A 22,143-nucleotide genomic window follows, 5' to 3' on the forward strand; every position below is an offset into this window, starting at 1 on the left:
AAATGTTAAAATACATTGTTTCTGTATCTAACAACAACAACAAAGTAATGATCTCAGTCATATACTTATGTAAAGTAGTGAAAAAAAGAAAAATCAAACCTGCACACATCCGAGTGCCAATGCTGAATGGGTTGAGGATATATCGGTAGGTGATGGTCCTTTTAGATGAATGTCGCAGCCAACGCTCAGGAAGGAATGAGTCTGGGTCTTTGAAGTAGGAGTCGCTGCGCAACCAGATATATGCATTTAAGTCAAGATAAGTCTGAAATGCAAATAGGTATGATACAGGCCAGTGCTTTTGTTTTTTATCCAAGATTACATTGTAAGTAAATCTTATAACCTTTTAGATGTTCATTATGATTTCATGGGTATACCCTATTAATTCTATTTTGCCACTAAAAATTAAAGTACTGTTATGAAAATTTTTATTACTTTTCTAAACACATAAAAAGAAAATGAGGTTTTTATATGTCACACTTAACTTTCCTCTTTAGAAAGCATGTTAGACAAAAAATATATACCTTTTTAATCATCAAATTCACATATTTTTTCTCTTATAGGTATGAATAAAACACCACAATTTTGTGAAAAACACTTCAATATAACAGGCTAGAGACTGAATGTGAACGAATGGGGCCTTTGTTGTCTTTTCCTAGTGCTACCTCGCACACTTGAGGGGGGAGGGGGATGTTATTCCATGTGTGGCGAGGTGGCAATGGGAATAAATAAAGGCAGACAGTATGAATTATGTACATGTGTATATATGTATATGTGTGTGTGTATAATATATGTGTACATTGAGATGGATAGGTATGTATATTTGCGTGTGTGGACGTGTATGTATATACATGTGTATGGGGGTGGGTTGGGCCATTTCTTTCGTCTGTTTCCTTGCGCTACCTCGCAAATGCGGGAGACAGCGACAAAGCAAAATAAATAAATACATAAATATATATATATATATATATATATATATATATATATATATATATATATATATCCCTAGGGATAGGGGAGAAAGAATACTTCCCACGTATTCCCTGCGTGTCGTAGAAGGCGACTAAAAGGGGAGGGAGCGGGGGGCTGGAAATCCTCCCCACTCGTTTTTTTTTTTTTTTAATTTTCCAAAAGAAGGAACAGAGAACGAGGCCAGGTGAGGATATTCCCTCAGAGGCCCAGTCCTCTGTTCTTAACGCTACCTTGCTAACGTGGGAAATGGTGAAGTTTGAAAACATATATATATATTTATTTATTTATTTTATTTTGCTTTGTCGCTGTCTCCCGCGTTTGCGAGGTAGCGTAGGGAAACAGACGAAAGAAATGGCCCAACCCACCCCCATACACATGTATATACATACATGTCCACACACACAAATATACATACCCATACATCTCAATGTACACATATATATACACACACAGACACATACATATATACACATGCACACCATTCACACTGTCTGCCTTTATTCATTCCCATCGCCACCTCGCCACACATTGAATAACATCCCCCTCCCCCCTCATGTGTGCGAGATAGTGCTAGGAAAAGACAACAAAGGCCACATTTGTTCACACTCAGTCTCTGGCTGTTATGCAATAATGCCCGAAACCACAGCTCCCTTTCCACATCCAGGCCCCACAGAACTTTCCATGGTTTACCCCAGACGCTTTACATGCCCTGATTCAATCCACTGACATCACGTCGACCCCGGTATACCACATCAATCCAATTCACTCTATTCCTTGTCCGCCTTTCACCCCCCTGAATGTTCAGGCCCCGATCACTCAAAATCTTTTTCATTCCTTCTTTCCACCTCCAATTTGGTCTCCCACTTCTCCTCATTCCCCCTACCTCCGACACATATATCCTCTTGGTCAATCTTTCCTCACTCATTCTCTCCATGTGCCCAAACCATTTCAAAACACCCTCTTCTGCTTTCTCAACCACGCTCTTTTTACTTCCACACATCTCTCTTACCCTGACATTAATTACTTGATCAAACCACTTCACACCACATACTGTCCTCAAACATCTCATTTCCAGCACATCCACCCTCCTGCGCACAACTCTATCCATAGCCCATGCCTTGCAACCATACAACATTGTTGGAACCACTATTCCTTCAAACATACCCATTTTTGCTTTCCGAGATAATGTTCTCGACTTCCACACATTCTTCAAGGCTCCCAGGATTTTCGCCCCCACCCTATGATTCACTTCCGCTTCCATGGTTCCATCCGCTGACAGACCCATTCCCAGATATCTAAAACACTTTACTTCCTCCAGTTTTTCTCCACTCAAACTTACCTCCCAATTGACTTGACCCTCAACCCTACTGTACCTAATAACCTTGCTCTTATTCACATTTGCTCTTAACTTTCTTCTTTCACACACTTTACCAAACTCAGTCACCAGCTTCTGCAGTTTCTCACATGAATCAGCCACCAGTGCTGTATCATCAGCGAACAACAACTGACTCACTTCCCAAGCTCTCTCATCCCCAACAGACTTCATACTTGCCCCTCTTTCCAAAACTCTTGCATTCACCTCCCTAACAACCCCATCCATAAACAAATTAAACAACCATGGAGACATCACACACCCCTGCCACAAACCTACATTCACTGAGAACCAATCACTTTCCTCTCTTCCTACACGTACACATGCCTTACATCCTCGATAAAAACTTTTCACTACTTCTAACAACTTGCCTCCCACACCATATATTCTTAGTACCTTCCACAGAGCATCTCTATCAACTCTATCTAAGTCTTCTCCAGATCCATAAATGCTACATACAAATCCATTTGCTTTTCTAAGTATTTCTCACATACATTCGTCAAAGCAAACACCTGATCCACACATCCTCTACCACTTCTGAAACCACACTGCTCTTCCCCAATCTGATGCTCTGTACATGCCTTCACCCTCTCAATCAATACCCTCCCATATAATTTACCAGGAATACTCAACAAACTTATACCTCTGTAATTTGAGCACTCACTGTTATCCCCTTTGCCTTTGTACAATGGCACTATGCACGCATTCCGCCAATCCTCAGGCACCTCACCATGAATCATACATACATTAAATAACCTTACCAACCAGTCAACAATACAGTCACCCCCCTTTTTTAATAAATTCCACTGCAATACCATCCAAACCTGCTGCCTTGCCGGCTTTCATCTTCCGCAAAGCTTTTACTACCTCTTCTCTGTTTACCAAATCATTTTCCCTAACCCTCTCACTTTGCACACCACCTCGACCAAAACACCCTATATCTGCCACTCTATCATCAAACACATTCAACAAACCTTCAAAATACTCACTCCATCTCCTTCTCACATCACCACTACTTGTTATCACCTCCCCATTAGCCCCTTTCACTGAAGTTCCCATTTCCTCCCTTGTCTTACGCACTTTATTTACCTCCTTCCAGAACATCTTTTTATTCTCCCTAAAATTTAATGATACTCTCACACCCCAACTCTCATTTGCCCTCTTTTTCACCTCTTGCACCTTTCTCTTGACCTCCTGCCTCTTTCTTTTATACATCTCCCACTCATTTGCATTTTTTCCCTGCAAAAATCGTCCAAATGCCTCTCTCTTCCCTTTCACTAATAGTCTCACTTCTTCATCCCACCACTCACTACCCTTTCTAATCAACCCATCTCCCACGCTTCTCATGCCACAAGCATCTTTTGCGCAAGCCATCACTGCTTCCCTAAATACATCCCATTCCTCCCCACTCCCCTTACCTCCTTTGTTCTCACCTTTTTCCATTCTGTACTCAGTCTCTCCTGGTACTTCCTCACACAAGTCTCCTTCCCAAGCTCACTTACTCTCACCACCCTCTTCACCCCAACATTCTCTCTTCTATTCTGAAAACCCATACAAAACTTCACCTTCGCCTCCACAAGATAATGATCAGACATCCTTCCAGTTGCACCTCTCAGCACATTAACATCCAAAAGTCTCTCTTTCGCGCGCCTGTCAATTAACACGTAATCCAATAACGCTCTCTAGCCATCTCTCCTACTTACATACGTATTCTTATGTATATCTCGCTTTTTAAACCAGGTATTCCCAATCACCAGTCCTTTTTCAGCACATAAATCTACAAGCTCTTCACCATTTCCATATATATATATATATATATATATATATATATATATATATATATATATATATATATATATATATATATATATATATATGTACCAGGAGAGACTGAGTGCAGAATGGAAAGAGGTGAGAACAATGGAAGTAAGGGGAGTGGGGGAGGAATGGGATGTATTTAGGGAATCAGTGATGGATTGCGCAAAAGATGCTTGTGGCATGAGAAGAGTGGGAGGTGGGTCGATTAGAAAGGGTAGTGAGTGGTGGGATGAAGAAGTAAGAGTATTAGTGAAAGAGAAGAGAGAGGCATTTGGACGATTTTTGCAGGGAAAAAATGCAATTGAGTGGGAGATGTATAAAAGAGAGACAGGAGGTCAAGAGAAAGGTGCAAGAGGTGAAAAAAAAGGGCAAATGAGAGTTGGGGTGAGAGAGTATCATTAAATTTTAGGGAGAATAAAAAGATGTTCTGGAAGGAGGTAAATAAAGTGCGTAAGACAAGGGAGCAAATGGGAACTTCAGTGAAGGGCGCAAATGGGGAGGTGATAACAAGTAGTGGTGATGTGAGAAGGAGGTGGAGTGAGTATTTTGAAGGTTTGTTGAATGTGTTTGATGATAGAGTGGCAGATATAGGGTGTTTTGGTCGAGGTGGTGTGCAAAGTGAGAGGGTTAGGGAAAATGATTTGGTAAACAGAGAAGAGGTAGTGAAAGCTTTGTGGAAGATGAAAGCCGGCAAGGCAGCAGGTTTGGATGGTATTGCAGTGGAATTTATTAAAAAAGGGGGGTGACTGTATTGTTGACTGGTTGGTAAGGTTATTTAATGTATGTATGATTCATGGTGAGGTGCCTGAGGATTGGCGGAATGCATGCATAGTGCCATTGTACAAAGGCAAAGGGGATAAGAGTGAGTGCTCAAATTACAGAGGTATAAGTTTGTTGAGTATTCCTGGTAAATTATATGGGAGGGTATTGATTGAGAGGGTGAAGGCATGTACAGAGCATCAGATTGGGGAAGAGCAGTGTGGTTTCAGAAGTGGTAGAGGATGTGTGGATCAGGTGTTTGCTTTGAAGAATGTATGTGAGAAATACTTAGAAAAGCAAATGGATTTGTATGTAGCATTTATGGATCTGGAGAAGGCTTATGATAGAGTTGATAGAGATGCTCTGTGGAAGGTATTAAGAATATATGGTGTGGGAGGAAAGTTGTTAGAAGCAGTGAAAAGTTTTTATCGAGGATGTAAGGCATGTGTACGTGTAGGAAGAGAGGAAAGTGATTGGTTCTCAGTGAATGTAGGTTTGCGGCAGGGGTGTGTGATGTCTCCATGGTTGTTTAATTTGTTTATGGATGGGGTTGTTAGGGAGGTAAATGCAAGAGTTTTGGAAAGAGGGGCACGTATGAAGTCTGTTGGGGATGAGAGAGCTTGGGAAGTGAGTCAGTTGTTGTTCGCTGATGATACAGCGCTGGTGGCTGATTCATGTGAGAAACTGCAGAAGCTGGTGACTGAGTTTGGTAAAGTGTGTGGAAGAAGAAAGTTAAGAGTAAATGTGAATAAGAGCAAGGTTATTAGGTATAGTAGGGTTGAGGGTCAAGTTAATTGGGAGGTGAGTTTGAATGGAGAAAAACTGGAGGAAGTGAAGTGTTTTAGATATCTGGGAGTGGATCTGGCAGCGGATGGAACCATGGAAGCGGAAGTGGATCATAGGGTGGGGGAGGGGGCGAAAATTCTTGGGGCCTTGAAGAATGTGTGGAGGTCGAGAACATTATCTCGGAAAGCAAAAATGGGTATGTTTGAAGGAATAGTGGTTCCAACAATGTTGTATGGTTGCGAGGCGTGGGCTATGGATAGAGTTGTGCGCAGGAGGATGGATGTGCTGGAAATGAGATGTTTGAGGACAATGTGTGGTGTGAGGTGGTTTGATCGAGTGAGTAACGTAAGGGTAAGAGAGATGTGTGGAAATAAAAAGAGTGTGGTTGAGAGAGCAGAAGAGGGTGTTTTGAAGTGGTTTGGGCACATGGAGAGGATGAGTGAGGAAAGATTGACCAAGAGGATATATGTGTCGGAGGTGGAGGGAGCAAGGAGAAGAGGGAGACCAAATTGGAGGTGGAAAGGAGTGAAAAAGATTTTGTGTGATCGGGGCCTGAACATGCAGGAGGGTGAAAGGAGGGCAAGGAATAGAGTGAATTGGAGCGATGTGGTATATTGGGGTTGACGTGCTGTCAGTGGATTGAATCAAGGCATGTGAAGCGTCTGGGGTAAACCATGGAAAGCTGTGTAGGTATGTATATTTGCGTGTGTGGACGTATGTATATACATGTGTATGGGGGGGGTTGGGCCATTTCTTTCGTCCACTCCCAGATATCTAAAACACTTCACTTCCTCCAGTTTTTCTCCATTCAAACTCACCTCCCAATATATATATATATATATATATATATGTTCAGTGCTTCACATTAGCCTCTTAATCATTCACATATGTTCTGTAAGGAAAAATGTTTTACTTTTTTTTCCACATAGGGGAGAGTCTACTAAAATCAACTGCATAGTTTTAAAGACTAACCACTATCTATCTATATTTCTGATGCCCATTCTCTCTGGGAACTTCCCTCAAGGGGGTGGCTTTGGCAAAAGAGTCTCCACTTAACCCTGTCCTTACATGCGTCCATTGCAAGATTAACCCCTTCACTTTGCATTAATTTTCAATGATACGTAAGGGGTCAAAAGCATCATATGATACATGGAGCACTTATGGCCTATCTCTGTAAGTGTCATACACAGCACGGAGCAAAATATAGAGATTAATATTCATAAATACTCACTATCTGCTATAATAAAGATCACTCACTCAGGGAAGAAGGAATTCAGTTTTGAGATTTTTTTTTTTTTATACTATCTTATAATACTAAATATTTCAATACAGCACTGATTTTAATTATTTTGTACTTACACCAGCAGGAACATGATAGCCACTAAGAACCATATCCTTCTGAGGGAGTCGTTGGACAGATTCACCAACAGGATAAAACCTGAAAATTTGATGAATGTGTTGATAAATAAAACTTTAAGCATTCCATATATATTTGGATCATGAAGTATAAAGGAGTAACATTTTTAGTTTGTGTTTCTAATAGATATTTTATCTGTTTCAATGTCACTTACTGGTATGAAATGTGGGATGCCTTAGTCAGGTTACATAACTAGAAACAGCTAATTATGAAAAATTACTGTATTACTGGTGCATACAGAGAAAGCTATATTCAACAAATCCTTCATCAGAAGCTGCTACAGTTTATCACAACATGAGTCAGCAAGCGAACAAGGAAAGTAAGAAAGCCCTATTTTCTGTAAACACAAACAAGCTTCTCTTAATAAGGTATTATTCTAATGTATTTATAACCAGGACGAATTTCTATAAACTTTGAAGGAATCCTGATGTCATCTAGGATTTCTTTCCAGAGGTTCCTACAGTTAAAGGCTGCAGGGAACTGTAAACTCCTTTGGAGATAATAGTTCAGTGTGTTTTCTGGCTGAAAATCTTTTTCTTTTAAAACTGAAGTATATTGAAATGCAGGTAATGGTGAAATTTTTTTTGCCAGAAACACATTTTTTTTTTTAAACTGAAATGGAACATTTTGAAAGGCTTCTATACATAAAATGATCATGAGAAATATCTCGCAATCCTGCCCCAGAACGACAGCTACCCAAGAAATACAATACTAGAAATCAAAGTCATCTTTCAAACTTGAAATAATATAAATTCTTAACTACAAGACTTAATGGCCATCAAATAACATTTTAACACAAGCTTCTATTTCAGTATTAAAGAGAGTTCTGATGCTGATGTTTTCAAGGAAAGCTATTAGCCTAAGAATATAAATGTAGGAAATAAATAGTCTAGTGTATTTTTTCAGCTGAAAACCATCTTTTTTAAAACAAATATAATATATTGAAAGGCTTCTATACTTGAAATAAAAATAGGAACTATCTCACAATGCTCTCTCACACCAACAGATATCATATAAATAGGATAATAGTAATGAAAAAAATCTCAAATGATTTAAATTCTTAGTTACAAGAATTAATGGCCCTCAAACAACATTTTTACCCCAAAATCTTACTGAGCATGAAAAATAATTCTTATACTGAGGTTTTCAAGAAAATCTATTTACCTAAGAAAAATATAAAAAATTGCAGGTAATGAATAATTCAGGGTATTTTTTGCCAGACAAAGTTTTTCTTTTAAAAATGAAATATAACAATCAAATGCTTCTTTACTTGAGTTGATCATAAGAAATATAATGTTTCCCCAGATGGAGAGAAATCCAAAGAATATGGTACTGGTTATTAAAAAATCTCAAACATTAATTTGAATGATTAATCATGAGACTTGATGGCCACGCAACATTTAAATCGAGATTCAAATAAGCATAAAAGATAGTTTTCTCAGGGGCTTCAAAAAAATTATTAACCCAGAAAAATACCATGAATTGCAGCACATTTTTTTGGCCAAAAATCCTTTTTAAACTGAAATATAACATATTGAAAACCTTCTACATATGAAATAATCATGGGAAATATCTCATAAAGCTTTGCCACACCAACAGATATCATGTAAATAGGACGCTAGTAATAAAAAAAAATTAATAACATGAAAGAATTGAAATTCTTACCTACGAGACTTAATGGCCCTCAAACATTACTTTTACTCAAGATTCTTACTGAGCATGAAAAATGATTCTTATACTGAGGTTTTCAAGGAAATCTACTAACCTAAGAAAAATACCAAAAAATTAGGTAATGATTATTCGGGAAAATTTTTTTGCCAGAAAAACCTTTTTCTTTTAAAATTGTAATATAAATTTTTTAAAAACTTTTTTTTTTTTTTCTTTAAAATATTAATGCCCCGTGAAGGGTCCAAAAAAGAAAAAGGGGTAAAAACCCAATATACTAATACATAAATCCCAACATGCAATATACATACCTATACATTTTAACATATACATACACAGACTATCATACATACACAGGTACAAATTTTTAAACTCACTGCCTTCATCAATTCCCATCGCCACCCTGCCACACATGAAATAGCATCCCCCTTCTATACTTGAATTAATCAAGGGGAAAAAATTCTAACAGGGGTTTTTTTCCAAACCCTTGATAATACATGGAAAACCGTAATAAAAAAAATTTTCTGCAATTTAAATTCTTAACAATGAAAATTAATGGTCCTCAAACATTCTTATTCCAGATTTTTATTTAGCTCAAAAAATAGTTCTTATACTGAGGTTTTCAAGGAAGTATATTTACTTGAGAAAAATACCAGAAAATTTTTTCTTTTAAAACCAAAATATAACAATGAAAGGCTTCTTTACTTCCAGTAATCATTAGAAATATCTCAAAAAATTTCCCGAGGGGGGAAAAATTTAGGTATTTAAATTTCTTTTAGTTTTTATTTAAAAATTTTTTATGGGGGGGTTATTTCTTTGTCCCTTTTTTCTTCGTACCCTGAAACCAGAACAAGATATAAAAAAAAAAAAAAAAAAAAAAAAAAAAAAAAAATAATCTAAATCCTTAATCAGAAGACTTAATGGACATCAAAGAAAATTTCAACACCACATTCCCCTAGCATGAAGTAATTTTTTATACTATGGCTTACAAGGAAAGCTATTAACCAAAGAAAAATACCAAAAATGCAGCATATTTTTTTGATCAAAAAATTTCTTTTAAAACTGATATATAACATACTGAAAGGCTTCTAAACTTGAAATGATTATGGGAAATATCTCATAATGCTTTCTTACACCAACACCAATAGGATGCTGCTAATAGAATATATCCTTCAAACTTGAAAGTAATCAAAAATCTTAATTACAAGACTCAGTGGCCATGAAACAACATCTTAGCACCAGATTCTTTGTGAGCATGAAGGATAGTTCTTATGCTGAGGTTTTCAAGATGTATATTATCCAAAGAAAATCTTTTTCTTTTAAAATTGCAATAAAATATACTGAAAGGCTTCTGTGCTTGAATTAATCATGAGAAATATCTAACAATGCTTTCTCAGACCAAAAGATATCATATACATAGGATAACACTAATACAAAATATCTTTCAAACATACAGTTTACATTCTTAATTATGAGAATTAATGGACCTCACACATTTTTACCTGATTCTTATTGCGCATAAAATAATGAAATAATCAAAATGATTATGAGATTCAATTGCCATCAAACAACACTTCAACATTGGATTCTTACTGAGCATAAAAGATAGTTCTTCTACTGTGGTTTACAAGGAAATCTATTAACCCAAGTAAAATACCAAACATTGCAAGTAATAGTTCAGCATATTTTTTTGACTGAAAATCTTCTTTTCCAAAACACACTGAAAGGCCTCTATATTTGAAATAATCACAGGAAATATCTCATAATGCTTTGGCAAACAGACAGATGTCAAATAAAAAACTTTCAAATATGAAATATTTAAAATTCTTCAATGAGGTTTTCAAGGAATCTCAACCAAGGAAAAATACCAAAAATTGCAGGTAATGATAGTTCAGGGTATTTTTTTGCTAGAAAAACGTTTTCTTTTAAAACTGAAATATAACAATGAAAGGCTACGATAAATATAATGATCATAATGCTTCCCCACAACGAGAGATACCCAATAAATACGATATTACTATCAAAAGACTTTCAAATATGAGGTAATATAAATTCTTAATTACGAGGCTTAATGACCCCAAACAATGGTTTTACCACAGATTCTTATTGAACATAAGAGACGATTTCAAGAAAATCTATTAACAGAAGAAAATGGGAAAAAATGTTTTTTCTTTTTCTTTTTTTCTCGCTGTCTCCCACGTTTGCAAGGTAGCGCAAGGAAACAGACGAAAGATATGGCCCAACCCACCCCCATACACATGTATATACATACACGTCCACAAATGCAAATATACATACCTACACAGCTTTCCATGGTTTACCCCAGACGCTTCACATGCCCTGATTCAATCCACTGACAGCACATCAACCCCAGTATACCACATCGATCCAATTCACTTTATTCCTTGCCCTCCTTTCATCCTCCTGCATGTTCAGGCCCCGATCACACAAAATCTTTTTCACTCCATCTTTCCACCTCCAATTTGGTCTCCCACTTCTCCTCGTTCCCTCCACCTCCGACACATATATCCTCTTGGTCAATCTTTCCTCACTCATTCTCTCCATGTGCGCGAACCATTTTAAAACACCCTCTTCTGCTCTCTCAACCACACTCTTTTTATTTCCACACATCTCTCTTACCCTTATGTTACTTACTCGATCAAACCACCTCACACCACACATTGTCCTCAAACATCTCATTTCCAGCACATCCACCCTCCTGCGCACAACTCTATCCATAGCCCACGCCTCGCAACCATACAACACTGTTGGAACCACTATTCCTTCAAACATACCCATTTTTGCTTTCCGAGATAATGTTCTCGACTTCCACACATTCTTCAAGGCTCCCAGGATTTTCGCCCCCTCCCCCACCCTATGATCCACTTCCGCTTCCATGGTTCCATCCGCTGCCAGATCCACTCCCAGATATCTAAAACACTTTACTTCCTCCAGTTTTTCTCCATTCAAACTTACCTCCCAGTTGACTTGACCCTCAACCCTACTGTACCTAATAACTTTGCTCTTATTCACATTTACTCTTAACTTTCTTCTTTCACACACTTTACCAAACTCAGTCACCAGCTTCTGCAGTTTCTCACATGAATCAGCCACCAGCGCTGTATCATCAGCAAACAACAACTGACTCACTTCCCAAGCTCTCTCATCCACAACAGACTTCATACTTGCCCCTCTTTCCAAAACTCTTGCATTCACCTCCCTAACAACCCCATCCATAAACAAATTAAACAACCATGGAGACATCACACACCCCTGCCGCAAACCTACATTCACTGAGAACCAATCACTTTCCTCTCTTCCTACACGTACACATGCCTTACATCCTCGATAAAAAAAAATGTACCTAATAGTTTAGTTTTTTTGGTCGAAAACCATTTTCATAAAACAGTAATGTAAAATACTGAAAGGCTTCTATACTTCAATCAATAATGGGAAATATCTAACAATGCTTTCTCAGACCAACAGTTATGATATGAATAGGATAATAGTAAAAAAAAATATTTCAAGCATATAATCTAAATTCTTGATTACAAGAATTAATGGCCCTCAAACAACATTTTACCCAAGATTCTTATTGAGAAAAAAGAAAACTTATATTGAGGATTTTAAGGAAATCTATTAACCATAGAAAACTACCAAAAATTGCAGGTCATTTTTTTTTTTTTTTTTAATACTTTGTCGCTGTCTCCCGCGTTTGCGAGGTAGCGCAAGGAAACAGACGAAAGAAATGGCCCAACCCCCCCCATACACATGTATATACATACGTCCACACACGCAAATATACATACCTACACAGCTTTCCATGGTTTACCCCAGACGCTTCACATGCCTTGATTCAATCCACTGACAGCACGTCAACCCCGGTTTACCACATCGCTCCAATTCACTCTATTCCTTGCCCTCCTTTCACCCTCCTGCATGTTCAGGCCCCGATCACACAAAATCTTTTTCACTCCATCTTTCCACCTCCAATTTGGTCTCCCTCTTCTCCTTGCTCCCTCCACCTCCGACACATATATCCTCTTGGTCAATCTTTCCTCACTCATCCTCTCCATGTGCCCAAACCACTTCAAAACACCCTCTTCTGCTCTCTCAACCACGCTCTTTTTATTTCCACACATCTCTCTTACCCTTATGTTACTCACTCAATCAAACCACCTCACACCACACATTGTCCTCAAACATCTCATTTCCAGCACATCCACCCTCCTGCGCACAACTCTATCCATAGCCCACGCCTCGCAACCATACAACATTGTTGGAACCACTATTTCTTCAAACATACCCATTTTTGCTTTCGGAGATAATGTTCTCGACTTCCACACATTCTTCAAGGCTCCCAGGATTTTTGCCCCCTCCCCCACCCTATGATTCACTTCCGCTTCCATGGTTCCATCCGCTGCCAGATCCACTCCCAGATATCTAAAACACTTTATTTCCTACAGTTTTTCTCCATTCAAACTTACCTCCCAATTGACTGGACCCTCAACCCTACTGTACCTAATAACCTTGCTCTTAATCACATTTACTCTTAACTTTCTTCTTTCACATACTTTACCAAACTCAGTCACCAGCTTCTGCAGTTTCTCACATGAATCAGCCACCAGCGCTGTATCATCAGCGAACAACAACTGACTCACTTCCCAAGCCCTCTCATCCACAACAGACTTCATACTTGCCCCTCTTTCCAAAACTCTTGCATTCAACTCCCTAACAACCCCATCCATAAACAAATTAAACAACCATGGAGACATCACACACCCCTGCCGCAAACCTTCATTCACTGAGAACCAATCACTTTCTTCCTACAGTTACCGATATATACCATGTAAACATGATGCAAATGATCAGATGATACCTAAAATTGTCTTCATTTATCAGTTTAATTAAAGGTCATAAAGATGACCAAATAATGTTTTAACTCCAGATTTGTATTGAGCATAAAAAATAGTACTTATCATAAGGTTTTTAAAGAAATCTATTTTTCTAAGAAAAATACCAAATAATTGCAGGTAATAATTCAGGGAATTTTCTGTTAAAAAAAAACTTTTTGATTAAAAAATGATACATACTCATACACTTCTGTACTTGAAACAATCACTGAAAATATATCATAGTACTCTAAGTTATTAATACGTACCTAGTAAATGTGACTTAAATGATTAGATAATGCTTTAAAACTGACTTCATTTAAAGGCTTAATTTAAGATCAAAAAGATTTTCAAACAACATTCTATCACCATGAAAAATATTCCTTATAATGAGGGTTGAGAAGAAATCTATTTTCTGAGAAAAATAACAAAAATTACAGGCAATAGTTCAGGCTATCTTTCAGCTCAAAAACCTTTGTTTCAAAATCTAAGCATAAAATACTCAAAGACTTGAAATAATCATGGAAAATATATCATAATGCTCTCAGTTACCAGACATATACAGGAAATACGATCAAAATTACTGATACATACCCAGTGAATACAATGAAATACGATTAGATACTACTTTAAAATTGATTTTATTCATTAGCTTAATTAAAGTTCATAAAGATGACCAAAAGATGTCTTAACCCCAGATTTGTGTTTGGCATGTGAGATATTCCGTATAATGAGCCTCTGAATTAAATATATTTTTCTGGCAAACATACCAAAATTGGAGGTTTTTCAGATCCAAAACCTTTTTGTTTCAAAATTGAAACAACATATTCAAACACTTCTAAACTTCAAATAATCATGGAGAATATATCATAATGTTCTCAGTTACCAATAAAGTAAATACAATCAAAATCATGTATTAAAATTGCCTGTATTTAATGGTTTCTCTAAAGGTCATAAAGATTACCAAACGATATTTCAACCCCGGATTGGTATTCAGCATGAAAAATATTCCTTATAATGAGGTTTAAATAGAAATCTATTTACTGAGAAAAATATCAAAAATTGCAGGTAGATTTCTGATTCTTCAGCGAGGAACTTTTTCTTTCAAAACTGAAACACAGTATATTCAAACACCTGTATACTTGAAATAATCATAGAATATATGTCATAATACTCTAAGTTACCGATATATAAACCGTGGAAAGTTTTGTTGGGGCCTGGATGTGGAAATGGAGCTGTGGTCTCGATGCACTACACATGACAGTTAAGAGACTGAATGTAAACGAATATGGCCTCTGTCGTGTTTTCCTAGTGCTACCCGCGCGCGCAGGTTGGGTGGGGTGGGGGGGTGAATGGATGAAGGCAGCAAGTATAAGTACATGTGTATATATGTATATGTGTGTGTGTGTGTGTACACTTCTATACTTGAAATGATCATGGAAAATATATCCTAATGCTCTCAGTCATAGATACATATGCAGTGAATACGATGAAAACGATCAGAAAATACTTCAAAATTGGTTAAATTAACAGCTTAATTAAAGGTCAAAAAGATGGAGAAACGATATTTTAATCAGAGATTTGTGTTCAGCATGAAAAATATTACGTAAAATGAGCTTTTGAAGGAAATCTATTTTTCTCAGAAAAATACCAAAAAATTGAAGGTAATAGTTCAGGCCATTATTCAGCTCAAAAAACTTTTTGTTTCAAAACTGAAACATAACATATTCAAACACTTCTATACTTGAAATGATCATGAAAAATATCTCCTATTGCTCCAAGTTATAAACATATGCAGTGAATACGATGAAAACGATTAGAAAGTACTTCAAAAATTGGTTAAATTAACAGCTTAATTAAAGGTCAAAAAGATGGAGAAACGATATTTTAACCAGAGATTTGTGTTCAGCATGATAAATATTACGTAAAATGAGATTTTGAAGGAAATCTATTTTTCTCAGAAAAATACCAAAAAATTGAAGGTAATAGTTCAGGCTATTTTTCAGCTCAAAAAACTTTTTGTTTCAAAATTGAAACATAACATATTGAAACACTTCTATACGTGAACTGATATTGGAAAACGTATCCTAATGCTCCAAGTTTTGAATACATATTGAGTGAATACGATGAAAACGATCAGAAAATACTTCAAAACTGGTTCAATTAATAGGTTAATTAAAGGTCAAAAAGATAGAGAAACGATATTTTAACCAGATATTTGTGTTCAGCATCAAAAATATTACGTAAAATGAGATTTTGAAGGAAATCTGTTTTTCTCAGAAAAATACCAAAAAATTGAAGGTAATAGTAGTACAGAGCATCAGATTGGGGAAGAGCAGTGTGGTTTCAGAAGTGGTAGAGGATGTGTGGATCAGGTGTTTGCTTTGAAGAATGCATGTGAGAAATACTTAGAAAAGCAAATGGATTTGTATGTAGCATTTATTGATCTGGAGAAGGCATATGATAGAGTTGATAGAGATGCTCTGTGGAAAGTATTAAGAATATATAGTGTGGGAGGCAAGTTGTTAGAAGCAGTGAAAAGTTTTTATCGAGGATGTAAGGCATGTATACGTGTAGGAAGAGAGGAAAGTGATTGGTTCTCAGTGAATGTAGGTTTGTGGCAGGGGTGTGTGATGTCTCCATGGTTGTTTAAATTGTTTATGGATGGGGTTGTTAGGGAGGTGAATGCAAGAGTTTTGGAAAGAGGGGCAAGTATGAAGTCTGTTGGGGATGAGAGAGCTTGGGAAGTGAGTTAGTTGTGGTTCGCTGATGATACAGCGCTGGTGGCTGATTCATGTGAGAAACTGCAGAAGCTGGTGACTGAGTTTGGTAAAGTGTGTGAAAGAAGAAAGTTAAGAGTAAATGTGAATAAGAGCAAGGTTATTAGGTACAGTAGGGTTGAGGGTCAAGTCAATTGGGAGGTGAGTTTGAATGGAGAAAAACTGGAGGAAGTGAAGTGTTTTAGATATCTGGGAGTGGATCTGGCAGCGGATGGAACCATGGAAGCGGAAGTGGATCATAGGGTGGGGGAGGGGGCGAAAATTCTGGGAGCCTTGAAGAATGTGTGGAAGTCGAGAACATTATCTTGGAAAGCAAAAATGGGTATGTTTGAAGGAACAGTGGTTCCAACAATGTTGTATGGTTGCGAGACGTGGGCTATGGATAGAGTTGTGCGCAGGAGGATGGATGTGCTGGAAATGAGATGTTTGAGGACAATATGTGGTGTGAGGTGGTTTGATCGAGTAAGTAACGTAAGGGTAAGAGAGATGTGTGGAAATAAAAAGAGCGTGGTTGAGAGAGCAGAAGAGGGTGTTTTGAAATGGTTCGCGCACATGGAGAGAATGAGTGAGGAAAGATTGACCAAGAGAATATATGTGTCGGAGGTGGAGGGAACGAGGAGAAGAGGGAGACCAAATTGGAGGTGGAAAGATGGAGTGAAAAAGATTTTGTGTGATCGGGGCCTGAACATGCAGGAGGGTGAAAGGAGGGCAAGGAATAGAGTGAATTGGAGCGATGTGGTATACCGGGGTTGACGTGCTGTCAGTGGATTGAATCAAGGCATGTGAAGCGTCTGGGGTAAACCAAGGAAAGCTGTGTAGGTATGTATATTTGCGTGTGTGGACGTATGTATATACATGTGTATAGGGGGGGGTTGGGCCATTTCTTTCGTCTGTTTCCTTGCGCTACCTCGCAAACGCGGGAGACAGCGACAAAGCAAAAAAAAAAAAAAAAAAAATAGTAGTTCAGGCTATTTTTCAGCTCAAAAAACTTTTTGTTTCAAAATTGAAACAACATATTCAAACACTTCTATACGTGAAATGATAATGGAAAACGTACCCTAATACTCCAAGTTATAAATACATATGCAGTGAATACGATGAAAACGATCAGAAAATAATTCAAAATTGGTTGAATTAACAGGTTATTTAAAGGTCAAAAAGATAGAAAAACGGTATTTTAACCAGAGATTTGTGTTCAGCATGAAAAATATTACGTAAAATGAGCTTTTGAGGAAATCTATTTTTCTCAGAAAAATACCAAAAAATAGAAGGTAATAGTTCATGCTATTTTTCAGCTCAAAAAACTTTTTGTTTCAAAATTGAAACATAACATATCAAAACACTTCTATACTTGAAATCATCATGAAAAATACCTCCTAACGCTCCAAGTTATAAATACATATGCAGGGAATACGACGAAAACGATTAGAAAAGACTTCAAAATTGGTTAAATTAACAGCTCAATTAAAGGTCAAAAAGAAGGAGAAACGATATTTCAAGCAGAGATTTGTGTTCAGCATGATAAATATTACGTAATATGAGCTTTTGAGGGAAATTTATTTTTCTCAGAAAAATACCATAAAATTCAGGCTTTTTTCAGCTCAAAAAAGTTTTTGTTTCAAAATTGAAACATAACATATTCAAACACTTCTATACTTGAAATGATCATGGAAAATATATCTTAATGCTCTCAGTCATAAATACATATGCAGTGAATACGATGAAAACGATCAAAAAATACTTCAAAATTGGTTAAATTAACAGCTTACTTACAGGTCAAAAAGATGGAGAAACGATATTTCAACCAGAGATTTGTGTTCAGCATGATAAATATTACGTAAAATGAGCTTTTGAAGGAAATCTATTTTTCTCAGAAAAATACCAAAAAATTCAAGGTAATAGTTCAGGCTATTTTTCAGCTCAAAAAACTTTTTGTTTCAAAATTGAAACATAATATATTCAAACACTTCTATACTTGAAATGATCATGGAAAATATATCTTAATGCTCCAGTCATAAATACATATGCAGTGAATACGATGAAAACGATCAGAAAAAACTTCAAAATTTGTTAAATTAACAGCTTAATTACAGGTTAGAAAATTGGAAAAACGATATTTCAACCAGAGATTTGTGTTCAGCATGAAAAATATTACGTAAAATGAGCTTTTGAAGGAAATCTATCTTTCTCAGAAAAATACCAAAAAATTGAAGGTAATAGTTCAGGCTATTTTTCAGCTCAAAAAACTTTTTGTTTGAAAATTGAAACATATTTAAACACTTCTATATGTGAAATGATCATGGAAAACTTATCCTAATGCTCCAAGTTATAAATGCATATGCAGTGAATTCCATGAAAACGATCAGAAAAAACTTCAAAATTGGTTGAATTAACAGGTTAATTAAAGGTCAAAAAGATAGAGAAACGATATTTTAACCAGAGATTTGTGTTCAGCATCAAAAATATTACGTAAAATAAGCTTTTGAAGGAAATTTATTTTTCTAAGAAAAATACCAAAAAATTGAAGGTAATAATAGTTCAGGCTATTTTTCAGCTCAAAAATCTTTTTGTTTCAAAATTGAAACATAACATATTCAAACATTTCTATACTTGAAATCATCATGAAAAATATCCCTAATGCTAAAAGTTATAAATACATATGCAGTGAACATGATGAAAACGATTAGAAAATACTTCAAAATTGGTTAAATTAACAGATTAATTAAAGGTCATAAAGATGGAGAAACGATATTTAAACCAGATATTTGTGTTCAGCATGAAAAATATTACGTAAAATGAGCTTTTGAGGGAAATCCATTTTTCTCAGAAAAATACCAAAAAATTGCAGGTTATAGTTCAGGCTATTTTTCAGCTCAAAAAACTTTTTGTTTCAAAATTGAAACATAACATATTCAAACACTTCTATACTTGAAATCATCATGAAAAATATCTCCTAATGCTCTAAGTTATAAATACATATGCAGTGAATACGACGAAAACGATTAGAAAATATTTCAAAATTCGTTAAATTAACAGCTTAATTAAAGGTCAAAAAGATGGAAAAACGATATTTCAACCAGAGATTTCTGTTCAGCATGATGAATATTAAGTAAAATGAGCTTTTCAGGGAAATCTATTTTTCCCAGAAAAATACCAAAAAATTGAAGGTAAAAGTTCTGGCTTTTTTTCAGCTCAAAAAACTTTCTGTTTCAAAATTGAAACATAATATATTCAAACACTTCTATACTTGAAATGATCATCGAAAATATATCCTAATGCGCTCAGTCATAAACACATATGCAGTGAATACGATGAAAACGATCAAAAAATACTTCAAAATTGGTTAAATTAACACCTTAATTAAAGGTCAGAAAGATGGAGAAACGATATTTTAACTAGAGAATTGTGTTCAGCATCAAAAAACTTTTTGTTTCAAAATTGAAACATAATATATTCATACACCTTTATACTTGAAATGATCATCGAAAATATATCCTAATGCTCTCAGTCATAAATACATTTGCAGTGAATACGATGAAAACGATTAGAAAATACTTCAAAAATTGGTTAAATTAACAGCTTAATTAAAAGTCAAAAAGATGGAGAAACGATATTTTAACCAGAAATTTGTGTTCAGCATGAAAAATATTACGTAAAATGAGCTTTTGAAGGAAATCTATTTTTCTCAGAAAAATACCAGAAAATTGAAGGTAATAGATCAGGCTATTTTTCAGCTCAAAAAACTTTTTGTTTCAAAATTGAAACATAACATATTGAAACACTTCTATACGTGAAATGATCATGGAAAACGTATCGTAATGCTCCAAGTTATGAATACATATTGAGTGAATACGATGAAAACGATCAGAAAATACTTCAAAATTGGTTGAATTAATAGGTTAATTAAAGGTCAAAAAGATAGAGAAACGATATTTTAGCCAGATATTTGTGTTCAGCATAAAAAATATTACGTAAAATGAGCTTTTGAATGAAATCTATTTTTCTAATAAAATACCAAAAAATTGAAGGTAATAGTTCAGGCTATTTTTCAGCTCAAAAAACTTTTTGTTTCAAAATTGAAACATAACATATTCAAACACTTCTATACTTGAAATGATAATGGAAAACGTATCCTAATGCTCCAAGTTATAAATACATATGCAGTGAATACGATGAAAACGATCAGAAAATACTTCAAAATTGGTTAAATTAACAGCTTAATTAAAGGTCAGAAAGATGGAGAAACGATATTTAACCAGAGATTTGTGTTCAGCATGAAAAATATTACGTAAAATGAGCTTTTGAAGGAAATCTATTTTTCTCAGAAAAATACCAAAAAATTGAAGGTAATAGTTCAGGCTATTTTTCAGCTCAAAAAACTTTTTGTTTCAAAATTGAAACATAACATATTCAAACACTTCTATACTTGAAATGATCATGGAAAAATATCCTAATGCTCCAAGTTATAAATACATATGCAGTGAATACGATGAAAACGATTAGAAAATACTTCAAAATTGGTTAAATCAACAGTTTAATTAAACGTCATAAAGATGGAGAAACGATATTTTAACCAGAGATTTGTGTTCAGCATGAAAAATATTACGTAAAATGAGCTTTTGAAGGAAATCTATTTTTCTCAGAAAAATACCAAAAAATTGAAGGTAATAGTTCAGGCTATTTTTCAGCTCAAAAACTTTTTGTTTCAAAATTGAAACATAACATATTCAAACACTTCTATACTTGAAATCATCATGAAAAATATCTCCTAATGCTCCAAGTTATAAATACATATGCAGTGAATACGACGAAAACGATTAGAAAATACTTCAAAATTGGTTAAATTAACAGCTTAATTAAAGGCCAAAAAGATAGAGAAACGATATTTCAACCAGAGATTCCTGTTCAGCATGATAAATATTACATAAAATGAGCTTTTGAGGGAAATCTATTTTTCTCAGAAAAATACCAAAAAATTGAAGGTAATAGTTCAGGCTTTTTTCAGCTCAAAAATGTTTTTGTTTCAAAATGGAAACATAATATATTCAAACACTTCTATACTTGAAATGATCATGGAAAATATATCCTAATGATCTCAGTCATAAATACATATGCAGTGAATACGATGAAAACGATTAGAAAATACTTCAAAATTGGTTAAATCAACAGCTTAATTAAAGGTCAGAAAGATGGAGAAACGATATTCTAACCAGAGATTTGTGTTCAGCATGAAAAGTATTACGTAAAATGAGCTTTTGAAGGAAATCTATTTTTCTCAGAAAAATACCAAAAAATTGAAGGTAATAGTTCAGGCTATTTTTCAGCTCAAAAAACTTTTTGTTTCAAAATTGAAACATAACATATTCAAACACTTCTATAATTGAAATGATCATGGAAAACGTATCCTAATGCTCCAAGTTAAAAATACATATGCAGTGAATACGATGAAAACGATCCGAAAATACTTCAAAATTGGTTGAATTAACAGGTTAATTAAAGGTCAAATAGACAGAGAAACGATATTTTAACACCTCTATACTTGAAATCATCATGCAAAATATCTCCTAATGCTCCAAGTTACAAATACATATGCAGTGAATACGATGAAAACGATTAGAAAATACTTCAAAATTGGTTAAATTAACAGCTTAATTAAAGGTCAGAAAGATGGAGAAACGATATTTT

At 35.4% G+C, this 22,143-nt stretch overlaps 1 protein-coding gene across 3 annotated transcripts in view; it reads right to left on the reverse strand.

The window, feature by feature from the left end:
* LOC139750216 (probable cytochrome P450 CYP44) overlaps positions 1-22,143 on the reverse strand; it is a 122,846-nt gene that overhangs the window by 4,234 nt on the left and 96,469 nt on the right. For all 3 annotated transcript variants that reach the window (XM_071664695.1, XM_071664694.1, XM_071664698.1), the window contains 2 exons: positions 7,064-7,142; positions 100-262 (listed from right to left, as the gene is read on the reverse strand). In XM_071664695.1, coding sequence (XP_071520796.1) covers positions 100-262; positions 7,064-7,142 — 242 coding nt within the window. The remainder of the gene's footprint in view (positions 1-99; positions 263-7,063; positions 7,143-22,143) is intronic.

This window comes from Panulirus ornatus, chromosome 9 (genome assembly GCF_036320965.1).
Source record: "Panulirus ornatus isolate Po-2019 chromosome 9, ASM3632096v1, whole genome shotgun sequence".
NCBI lineage: Eukaryota > Metazoa > Arthropoda > Malacostraca > Decapoda > Palinuridae > Panulirus > Panulirus ornatus.